At 34.8% G+C, this 11,548-nt stretch overlaps 2 protein-coding genes across 2 annotated transcripts; one reads left to right on the forward strand and one right to left on the reverse strand.

Annotated features, from left to right (window-relative positions):
* The first annotated feature begins 921 nt into the window (after positions 1–921).
* On the forward strand, positions 922–5,758 carry LOC130797944 (uncharacterized). The gene is made up of 2 exons (XM_057660744.1): positions 922–1,113; positions 2,331–5,758. The coding sequence occupies exon 2, from the start codon at positions 2,474–2,476 to the stop codon at positions 5,276–5,278; it is 2,805 nt and encodes a 934-aa protein (XP_057516727.1). The 5' UTR covers positions 922–1,113; positions 2,331–2,473; the 3' UTR covers positions 5,279–5,758.
* Positions 5,759–6,438: 680 nt separating this feature from the next.
* On the reverse strand, positions 6,439–10,173 carry LOC130798895 (uncharacterized). The gene is made up of 7 exons (XM_057661992.1): positions 10,086–10,173; positions 9,191–9,296; positions 9,024–9,126; positions 8,246–8,471; positions 7,850–8,141; positions 7,121–7,469; positions 6,439–7,026 (listed from the first exon to the last, which is right to left on the reverse strand). The coding sequence occupies exons 1-7, from the start codon at positions 10,171–10,173 to the stop codon at positions 6,439–6,441; spliced, it is 1,752 nt and encodes a 583-aa protein (XP_057517975.1).
* Positions 10,174–11,548: the final 1,375 nt, after the last annotated feature.

An 11,548-nucleotide genomic window follows, 5' to 3' on the forward strand; every position in this document is an offset into this window, starting at 1 on the left:
GTTAATAAGAAAAATATAGTTAATTTTTAGGTATAAAATAATTAAATCAAAGTTATAAGGTTAAAATGATAAGTAGTAAAATTAGTTTAAGGAAGCGAAGTTGAAAAGTAACATTTTAATAAAACCGTAAATATAATATTAAAATTTTACTTTTCGTAGTATAAAATAATAAAATAATATTTTAGTGCTTATAAAGAAATTTAAGAATATATATATATATATACATATATATATATATATATATATATATATATATATATATATATATATATATATCTATATATATCTATATATATATATATATATATATATATATATATATATATATATATATATATATATATATATATATATATATCTATATCTATATATATATATATATATATATATATATATATATATATATATATATATATATATATATATATATATATATATATATATCTATATCTATATATATATATATATATATCTATATATATATATATATATATATATATATATATATATATATATATATATATATATATATATATATATATATATATATATATATATATATATATATATATATATTAAGTTTAATATTTAGAAGAAATTACAAAATCGGAATAAGGTTTTGGAATTAAAGGGATTTGAATTAGATAACCAAAGAATTAGGAATTCGAAAAAAAAAAATTCGAAATAATTAATCGGAAAATTAAGATTAAGAAATTTGAGCCTGTTACACTATCCCTCCTGTTGAATTTGTATAATTTTTTATTTTCGTCCGTCTCACTTAATTTCCATCATTTCTATTTTTAAACAATAATCTACTATTTTCTTTTGATCTCATCAATATATTTTAACTCACTTTTAATTTTATTCACACAATTCATTATTTTTTTTATTTATTATCAAGTGTCTTGAAAATACACCTATTCCTCAATGTAAGTTAAAGAGGATAGTATCTTCTTAAAATTCCTTTTACAATTCCTCAAAATTTCTTCTCTACGATTCATTTCCTAAATTTCCCTTTTATCTTCATCTTCAAGAACCAAAGTATTGGAGTTTTAATGGTGCTTATCATCTCCTCCCTTCATCTTCTTTATCTCCAACAAAAATAAACAATCAGTAAGTATTTTTTTATAGTAATATTTCTTTTTTTTTTTAATATTGCAATTAGGGTTTTGGGATCGATTGATTCAACGTTCCAGGTCGTGAATCCTGACGTTCCAGAACGTCAGTGACCCGCGATTGGGGTCGCACGATCCAGATCGGGGGTCGGAGGCCAATACTTCGATCCTGGCCAAAACCAAAATCATCAACTTCCTAAGCATTTAAAATTCCTGTGAAACATATGTGCAAACAAATGACGTCATTGTTAAATAATCATAGCTTTGGACTGCTTGTTGTGTTCAGAGTACTAGTAGTTGGTAGTTTGATGCATTATGAACAGCAAATTGTAGAGACTTTGAGCGATTTTACAGGGTATTGTTTGAACCTTAAAATATACGATCACTCGAAGGTTCCATTTCGAATAATTTCATATTTGCGATTTTGAATTTAAATATTTAGTGACTTGTTTTAGTTGGGTAATTTTTCTATTTGGATTTGGACTCATCTATGATATATGTTGATTCTTGTGTAATGTTTGATTGATTCATCGTATGGAAAGTAATATTCTTTCTTGTGTAATGTCTAACTGATTCATTGCATGTTGTTAATCTATACTATTGATGCAGACACTTGTCCTGTTGTCATACATGTCTGCATAGTATTCTTTCGAGAGGCTTGAGCTCCCCTAAATGAATCTGGAAACTCATCCATAATCATTTAAAAAATGGCTGAATGAATGTGTCTTTGACCTCCCTTAGTATTTATACTACTTTCTTTTAGTTCTACTTATTCCTTAAGCTAACTTCCCACTAATTCCTATTTCGCTTATCCCTACATTACCCCTTCCAAGCTATGTATGACACCAGTTATGGTGGTTTTGCCATATTTGACGTTATTAATGTTTTCTTGCTTGCATGGCATCACAATTCACAATAATGTACTTCTCTGTTTAATTCACCTTTTTCAATTCTCTTGAACATTAGTTGGAGTCTCAATTTTATCCTTTCTTTTTAAGGGGCTTCTACTTGAAATAGCAGGGATATAGATTTCAACAAAAAAAATGTGATATTCTATGTTGACAGTATGTGTTAGGTAATACTAGGGAGCCTGTGAGAAGCTTTCGGCTGCTGATTGGTTTTACTGGGATCTACCCTTGAAAACGATTTTTGTTGAGTATATTTTATTATGAATCGTGTGTGTTATTTAACCTTTTTCATTTTTTTTCTTTTTAGGTAACTTTATTCATTAACCGGGGAATCTGACTTTTTGCAAGTTCTTTTGTGATACACCATTTATGCATCAAGATTATGAAACTTGGAGTTTTATCACAAGTTTTATATGAAGTTTGGAAGCATCTAAGTGGAATTTGAGCATTATGACACTTGAAGACTTCCTTACCTCGACTGAGATGAAAGATGGGTTCACTACTCCTGCTCATGTTGAGGAGTTGATCAATGTTATGCAGAAGCAGAAAGATTCTTCAGTGAAGAGTGTTCATGATGCGACGAGGCAGTGGGCTGCTGTTGCTAGTACAATAGCAGCTACGGAGAGAAGAGAATGTCTTGACCTTTTTGTCCAATTGGATGGACTTTGGTTTATTGATAGATGGCTTAGGGATGCTCAAATTTTTCCTCATGAAGCGAGTGATTGCTTTGTGGAGGAGGCCATCTCAGCATTGTTACATGCAGTTGAGAAGCTTCAGATAAACCCTGAGAAGCTCTCATCGTCAGGGATCTGCATTACTGTTGGAAGTCTTTCTAGTTATAAAAGCACTAGAGTCCAAGATAAGGCAAAAGCTCTTTTTGATAGATGGAAAACTGAGGATCTTGTTTGCAAAAGAATGGATGTTGAGCAAACCACACTTGACAATCAAGCTCCTGGATCAAATCTTTCTGCAAACAATGCCACTTGTGCAAGATCCCTTAATAAGGAGAAGTTGGAATGTGTTGGAAAGTGGGAAGATAAGTTTCCTAGTGATCAAGCGAGCTCTATTGAGGGTGATCTTGTGAAGGAAGAAGTATGCCCATCTAAAGGACTGTATGCAGATTGTGATATAGAAGCAGAGCAAGGCACAGATGAGATGGCTCTTCAAGTTGAACAGGAAAAGCATGAAAACAAGCTTAATATGTCATCTGATACACCAGTTGTTAAGGTTACTTCTGCATGTGGTGTTTCTGATTGCAAAGATATGTCTTCAAGAACTGATGCTAAGTCTGCTGAAGAAGCTATTGTTAAACCTGATATGGGAGAATCTGTAGTCAAAGAGGGATCGCCATATGAAAATACGTCTGCATGCAATACAAATAGTCCTGTCTGTAAATCCAGCAGTGAGATTGATGATGATGAGGAGAATGGTTTGGATCAAGGTAATCGTTCTGCTCTGGAGGAATTTAAGGATCAAGAAGCAACTATTTCCAGATCGGAAGATGATGATGATGAACAGAGCGAGAAGAGTTATCTCGGCAACAGTTGTGAATTTGTAACACTAACAAAACACAAAAAAGGTACTGATATCATCCAGCAGACACGAGATTTGGACCTTGAGGATGGTACAGTTGATGCTTTAGAAGTTGCTCGGTTGGTTGCCAAAGAAGTTGAAAGAGAAGTAGGGGCCTATTGTGAGCAATCTGGAACCTCCTCTTCTTCTTCTGATGGAGAATCAAGAGATAGCATTAGGGAGTCTGATAGCCCGAAATCTATAAATGGAGTGCAGGACATGCCAATAGATGGTCCACTGAATCAATCGTCAGCAACGGAAAATACCTCTGATGCTACTACAAAGGCACCTCTAATGAGTCTGGCTAATTTGGAGACTAATTTGCAAAATCATACCCAAGATGGAGAATCCTCTTTGGTGACTGAGGTTGCCCGGGAACCAGAAAACAGAGAGAAAAGTTTTCTTGATTTTGACCTGAACCAAGAATTTTCCTCTGAGGATGGTGATCAGGTGGAAACTACTAGTTCAAATCCAGTATCAGTCGTATCTGCCTCGAGAGCTATTGTGGCTTCTGGAATTCCTACAGGCCCTCTTCAATTTGAAGGAAGTCTTGGCTGGAAAGGATCTGCAGCCACTAGTGCATTTCGACCCGCATCTTCTCGTCGGGCGTTTGATAGTGATAGGCTTATTTCAGGTGGGGATACCAGTATTGGTTCACGACAGAGGCAAAATATTCTTCCTTTTGATTTGAATGTGGCTGAATGTGTGGATGATGAGATTGTCAATATAGGACTAGATAGACACAAACAGATTTTACCCGGCCTTCCTTCAGACGAGTCTTCTGTTCAAGTAAGTCCTAACAAACCTCAGAGGTTCAAATTGGATTTGAACCAATCAGAGGATGATGGGGGACTTTTGATATCCGAGTGGAAAATGAGTCGTCGAAACTGCCAGCTAAGTTCATCGCCTGCGTCTTCTTCATCATGCATGCTACCTTCGATGAGGAACTTCGACTTAAATGATAAACTGTTGAATTGCAATGATTCGGCAGACCATTCTGTTTTTCTTGGGGAGTCTTCTCACAAAGTTAATCCATGTATGGGTTCATCAGGTGAAAATGTTATTTCAATCTTGGGTGCCAAAGTCTCAAGAAATGCATTTCCTCAGATGCCATTGCCTTTTCTGAATGGGATGACTTCAGAACCTATGATGGATGCTAACTTTTTCCGAGGGGGACTTTTGATGGGGTTGGGAGCTCCAGTTACGTATCCGCTTGGATTCAATGGGGTTCCCATGTGTCCCACTGTTTCTCTTGAATCAGCACAGATTTATAGACCCACTGTAGCAATGCCATATGTTTTTGAATCTAGGGGAGCTCCTTTTCTACCTCAAATGTTGGGATCTGCATCAACCATTCCGCCTTCCTTTGGTCAGCCATCATTAGTCATGAACACGGTAAACGCAACACCTGGTCCTAACCTTGCTACCCCTTTGCGCCCCCCCATACTTGATTTGAACTCTGGGTTAACCAATGTTGTCGAAGCACGAAATCCTGATCCTGCGTTTTTTAGGCCGCTTTTCATACCTCATAGTCAGGGTAAACTATCAGAAGAGCAATTGAGCCTAAGAGACACTTTAAGACCCTTGGGTTCTGGCAGTGGTGGTGGAAAACGAAAGGAGCCTGATGGTGGATGGAATTTCTATCCTACGAACTACAAACATCAACAACCACCACAGTTGTAGAAAAGTTATATATTTTGGGTATTTGTCTTTGGTTTTCTGCCTAACAACTCGAGAAAAGCTTACTGATGCATAAAATCATCCAGAATGTAGCGGATTTGGCAATAGGAGAGTTGGAATTTAGTTATAAAATTGAATAAATACTGGAGATGATTGGTTTGATAGTGATTCATGGCCCAAACCCAACAGCTAGAGGAGAGAAATTAGGTTTATTGATTCTTTTTAAGTTTTAGTTTCCATAATTTCCTATTTATTTTACTTTATTTGTCCCATATAAGGCTATTGCAAGAATAGAAATATCTGGTACATGTTGCTGAAATATCTCACCCATACATAGAAATATATTGAATGATCCCTTTTCACATTTATGTATCGCTTGTAGTTGTAGGATTCACTAGTTTTATACACTGAGTAGTCAAGTATGTATATTGTTCTGTTTATTTTTTAAAAGTTTTAATATTAGGTGATCCTCTTAATTATAAATTAATATTGCATTACTCTTAAGTGTTTTGTACGTTATATAATTTGAAAATTCTTTTGCCAAACTTGTTGCGAAACTGATCACATAAAGCAATGAAGAGTGCAAGATGTTCAAGAAACAAACCAAGAAGCATAGTATTGTAGTGGAGTTTTCTAAGATGTATATATGCACTCACTCACAACAGAATTGCCTTTCTATCTACTGAATGTTCAACTAAAGCGAGTAGGGCTTCTTCGCTCACCTTAGTTTGTTGTATTGGTGAATAAAATTAATAGGGGTAAAACAGTTAACACTCTGTTTGGTTCGCACAAGGAAATCGGAATGAAATGAGGAAAGGGAATGAAAGAGAAAGGAATGGATTCCCCTAATTTAGCCTAGTCATTTGGCTGTGTTCAGGAAACGGAATGAACTGCTTATTGATTCCCTTTGTGACTGTTTAGTTCAAGTTAAGGAATCAAATTATGAGTTTTTAAATTCTTTTATATTTTTAAAAACTTATTTTTTTAAAAAATATCATCAACATGTATCATCTTTTCCTATAATATGAAGAAAAAATAACATAACTGTAAATAATATCTTTCTAGCTCGATTGATTACAAATAATCACTTGTTTCTAGATCAAAATACATAGCAAAAGTGTTCTAGTCCTTTCAAAATCATTCATGCAACCACATCATAAGATCTAAGCATTACTATTTCCTCCAATAAGACTCTTAACATAAGCACTTTTTAAAGCGTCGGGACACTTTGAAAATATTATGAGCTTGTTTGGTTGTGCGGTTAGAATGTTAGCCACTTCAAAAACTTGGTTAGGAGTTACACCTTCTAAATTGAAAGAGAGTAGTTCCTCTAGCACTTGCTCAGTCTTTTCAACTATTTTTTGCTCACGATCATCAGTGCGTGCCATCACATTTGCCATAGTGGAAAGATGAACATTCATGTCTTTCATGAATGCTTGTAAGCTAGCCAATTCATTAGAACTACCTTCACCACCATTTCCTCTCTTACTTCTTTTAGAAGTTTTTTCAGTCTTCATCTTTTTTGCAGGAGGAGAAGTAACAATTTGAGTGGCATTACCACTAGCAGCAACTTCCTCATCATCACTTGAATCAAGTGTAACCTGTGGAGGGGCAACATTTTGCAAATTCTTGATTGCTTCAATATAATCTTCACCTGGTTTTCTAGTAGCATAATCCTTGCCATAAACATTCATGAGTTCATGAAAGTGCGGAAATAAGACTCCAAACAAGTTTTTGCAATTCGGATGATTCTGAAAAACAAAAAAATGCTCAAAATGATCAAATATACAACATCGTCAAACTATCTCAAACATAATTAAAATGACCTTACAAAGGTTGTCATACCTTGCAAAACTCGTCATAAACAGCCCGGTCCACAGAAACCATTTTTTTTTCATCATCCCAAACGAATCCACTTGTATTTAACATTTGAGAAATAGCCCTAAACTTGGCTCCAAGTGTCTTAAGTCGAGAATCAATGTGTGGCAGAGCCTTCAAACCACAACCAGGAAGAGCCTTACCTATGACCTCCTCTAAGCGAACCATATAGCCGCTTCTGAATCCATTATCACACCTCCAGTGAGGATCAACAGCTAGCTCTGACAATGCTTCCACAAGAACTTTATCTTCTTGAGCAGTCCAAAATCGTTTGTTTTTTCCCCTTCCACCTCCACTTGCACTACTTTCATCCATCCTTTATAACATTTGAACCATATTGATCATAGTAAAAACAAAATTGCATGTATATAAAAATGAAATTAACCAAGAAATATTCAATACAAGTAAACAAAGGAAATTTTCCTCAAGTCCAATACAAGTAAAAAAAAAATCAAGCATGAAATAAACATACAAATCTCAAGTTCAGATACAAGAAACAATTTTTTTTTTAATAAAAAAGAATAACATCACAAAGTAAGTCTGCGGTGTCTAGCCCTCCAATCATTGAACATATATTGGGCCATTGTATTTCGAAAATTCGTCCATGGATCGGTTACAGCAATGGAGGTTATGTACTCCACATCATCTTCCTCATTATCATCACCATCATTATCATCACTATCATTTTCCTCAAACAAGTCCTCATCACCAAATTCTGCAAGCATGTATCTCTTTACCAAATTATGTAATAAGGCACAAGCAAGTACAATTCGACCATGTGTTTGTAAGCTAAACCAAGAAGGACTTCTAAGAATCCCCCATCTTCCCTTGAGTAACCCAAAGCATCTCTCAATCACATTTCTAGCTTTTGCATGCCTTAAGTTGAAATATTCTTCGGCGATTTGAGGTTGTTGGGGATTATTCCATTCTCTAAGATGATAAAGATGCCCTCTATATGGTGCAAGGAATCCTTCTCCATTAGTATATCCTCCATCACATAGATAATAACAACCTTGACCAATTTTTTTTAAAAAAATATTACTCTCTTACTAAGTTAATCTCAAATAAAATCTATTAAGTCAAGTAAATTACCTTTTGGAACTTTTAACCCATTAGGCCTAGAAATAGCATCTCGAAGAATCCGACCATCGTGTGCCGATCCCTCCCAACCAGGTAAGACATATATAAATACCATCTCGGGTGAACATACTCCTAATACATTCATAGCAAGGGTACCTTTTCTAGTGCGATATTTGGATCGATCTTTACAAGGAACATTCACTAGAATCATTTTACCATCAAGGGCACCTAATGAGTTCTACAAAACAAACAATATAACTTTAAATTATGTAATAGTCTCTCTATTTTATCTCAAATTAAAGTGTTGGTTTTTTATTTACCTTGAAATATTTTCATCTTTCATCGTTGCAATCCTCTTGTATTGGTGTTGGTTTCTTAAGAAGAATAGCATGTAACTTTAAGATTGCTAACAAACAAGCATGAAATTGTCTACTAATAGTTTCACCACTTCTATAAAAATGTGCACCCATCATTCTATTTTTCTTATGGTGAGCTAATGTGTATAAGAAACCCGCAACCATCTCTTCCAAACATGTGTTTCTTGTTTCATTTAATCCACCAATATCTCTAACCATCTCTAAAAGTACACCAAATGTGTATTGATTTATACGAAGATAGTTCCCACACAAAGTGTCACTTTCTCTAATCATTTTATTCAAGTTGTGCAATCTCATTTTTCTCCTAGTTTTTTTTATCAAGCTTAAGATAATGGGAATCGTATATAGTTTTTCTCATCGAGTACCACATCAAATGTAGCAACACAACACAATTAATCATAGTAATTATGAACCGAATAAAGTCCCAATTTCTCTTCCTTTTCAAAGAAGTACCAATGCGAGCCATTTTCTGTAGAAAAGAACATCAATAACACCATATCACAAACTACCCACAAGCTAAATAGAAAGCCAGTTCAAAATTCACAAAAACTAGCAGCCTGTTATCCCACAAGCTAAATACAGAACCCTGACATTAAGCAACAACACCCTATTGGATATAAGCACCAGCAGCTTATTATAAAGATGGAATTGCTCTATGAAGCTGCCCAGATAAAAGTTTTGAAATACTATTTAAACATCAAGAACATCAAGAACATCAATAGCAAAATGGAAATATACCACAAAATTACCCAACAGTTACTGAATCCATAAACTACCCAACAGTTACAAGCAATATACCCACAAATTACCCTTTCCTTGTTATTGAATCCATGGAAGGGTTGCCATTAATGAACAAGCGAATGAGAACTCATGAATGAACAAACAAGCAACAAGAAATGGCAGCAGTAAGAAAATAAGCAACAAGAAATTGGCTAATCGAAATGAACAAACAAGAAATTGGTAAATAAGGAAAGCAAAGCAGTGGGTTTACCTGCGAATTGAAGCAGTCGAATTGAATGAACAAACAAAGCAGTCCAATTGAATCGTGGGTTTGAGATGAAGATGAAGCAGCACTCGTAGGAAGTCGAACAAAGCAGTCCAATGGAGGGAGATGAATGAAATGACGACTGAAGTCGAACAATGGCGGCAGTATTAGAAGAGAAAAGAGATTCAAATCAACAGTAGTAGAAGAATAACTTACATTTGAGAATGGCGGTAGGAAAGTCGAGGTTGAGGAGAAGAATGCTACGAACAATGGCGGACGACCGTCGTGAGGAAGAGAGGAGAACTTGAGGGAGGAGGCAGACGACTGTGTGTAGGGTTTGAGAGGAGAGGGTCACTGATGGGTAATGAAGGGGGAATGGAATGGAAAAGTGGGGGGGGAGGGGGGGGGGGGGGGGCGGAATGAGGAAGCAGTAATTTTGGGTAAACCCAAAACTAAAAATGGGGAAAGGGAATGATAGAGAGTGGCAAACAAACAACAACAAAGGGAATTGGGTCTATCCATTCCCTTTCCCTTTGTTTATTAACCCCAACCAAACGACCCCTAACTTTGTTTGCCATTATTATTAACGGCAAACTATCTAAAAAATTTAAGTAATTATTATAGAGGTTTTGTTCTCTATTTCTACTAACAAACAGATTCTCTATTATAAATTTTGTTTATCTTTTTAAATTTTATTCCCTTAAATTAGACATTTATTTATTTATTTATTTTTTAAAATTTTTTTATGACATTTTCACTAAATTCTCTCAATCATTTTAATTTCTAATTATGGTTTAGTCCTATGAATTAAGGATGTTTCTCTTTTTTTTCATGGATGTCAGTTGTTCCCGTCTATTATGGTTAATCACTTTCATATTAATATGGTATTAAGGAGGGAAAAGTACTTTTAAAGCACTTGACCTAATGAGGACCAATATAGAAGGTTAAAATACTATGTGTCTTCTTTTATTTGTCCATATGTCATCATGTGATTTTAAATTTTAATCTAAATTATTTTTAATAAAAAGACAACTCTACAACCCTTTACCTTTCCTCCTCCCCACTGTGGTTCCTCCACCCTTATCTACCAGCTTTTCAACCCTAAATCCTGCACAACCTTCTACCTAACCACAATTGTCATCAACTCACCATCTCCCAACGAGCGACCAACAGAAAACCAATATCACCTCCTTTAACAAATTGTAACCATAACCAACACCATCACAAAATCACTTTCGATGACTTCTCATCAAACACCACAACATCAGAAAGCCAAAGCTCTTATATCATTGCTTCTATTGAGACTCAAACTTCAAGGCCATACCTTTATTATCCTCCTCTTCTTCTACAACTATTACAAGAACAATATATAATTTTCCAAATTCTATCAATAAAAAATATATGAATTTACTTATAATACTTAAGAAAAATTATAATTAACAAAATGTTATTGATCCCAGAAGATGAATTAGTTTGAATTGAATTGTGTAGGGGTAAGATAGGAGGAACTTATCTTCCTCTAAATGGGAAATGAAGGAGTGAATGAAGAATTGAATTGGGTCGATTTGGTGACCATTAGGAAAAAAGTGATTTTAATGTTGGGTGGTTTTGTGGGTAGGCTTCAATGGTACAGTATTGGTATTTGGGTTGATAAAGCTTTAGCGGTGGAGAACAGGAAAAAAAAGCCTTGATCGACGGCGGAGCTAAGTGGGAGGGTTGAGGGGGTGGCAAGAGCCCACCATCATTGCAATCTACCCCAGCATGACCACCACTTGTTCTAGGGGTGGTGGGTGACTTAGGGATTTTATCTTTTTTTTTTGTTATTTTAAAAATTGTGAAATAAAAAAAAATTAAAGTTAACTTGTTTTACCATTTGTAGATCATTCAAGACTATAAAATTAAATAGCCATCAAAGTTTGGTGTTTTAAATATTAATTTAAAGTTGAGAATTTT

The sequence above is a fragment of the Amaranthus tricolor genome, chromosome 13, assembly GCF_026212465.1.
Source record: "Amaranthus tricolor cultivar Red isolate AtriRed21 chromosome 13, ASM2621246v1, whole genome shotgun sequence".
Classification (NCBI taxonomy): Eukaryota; Viridiplantae; Streptophyta; class Magnoliopsida; order Caryophyllales; family Amaranthaceae; genus Amaranthus; species Amaranthus tricolor.

Coding starts and splice junctions, on each gene's coding strand:
- LOC130798895 (XM_057661992.1), bottom strand. CDS start 10,173: ATGGCAAACAAAGTTAGGGGTCGTTTGGTTGGGGTTAATAAACAAAGG. Junction 9,297..10,085: donor AATTCCCTTTGTTGTTGTTT/GTTTGCCACTCT, acceptor ATGTTTAAATAG/TATTTCAAAACTTTTATCTG. Junction 9,127..9,190: donor TTGCTTAATGTCAGGGTTCT/GTATTTAGCTTG, acceptor CTTTCTATTTAG/CTTGTGGGTAGTTTGTGATA.
- LOC130797944 (XM_057660744.1), top strand. CDS start 2,474: ATGACACTTGAAGACTTCCTTACCTCGACTGAGATGAAAGATGGGTTC.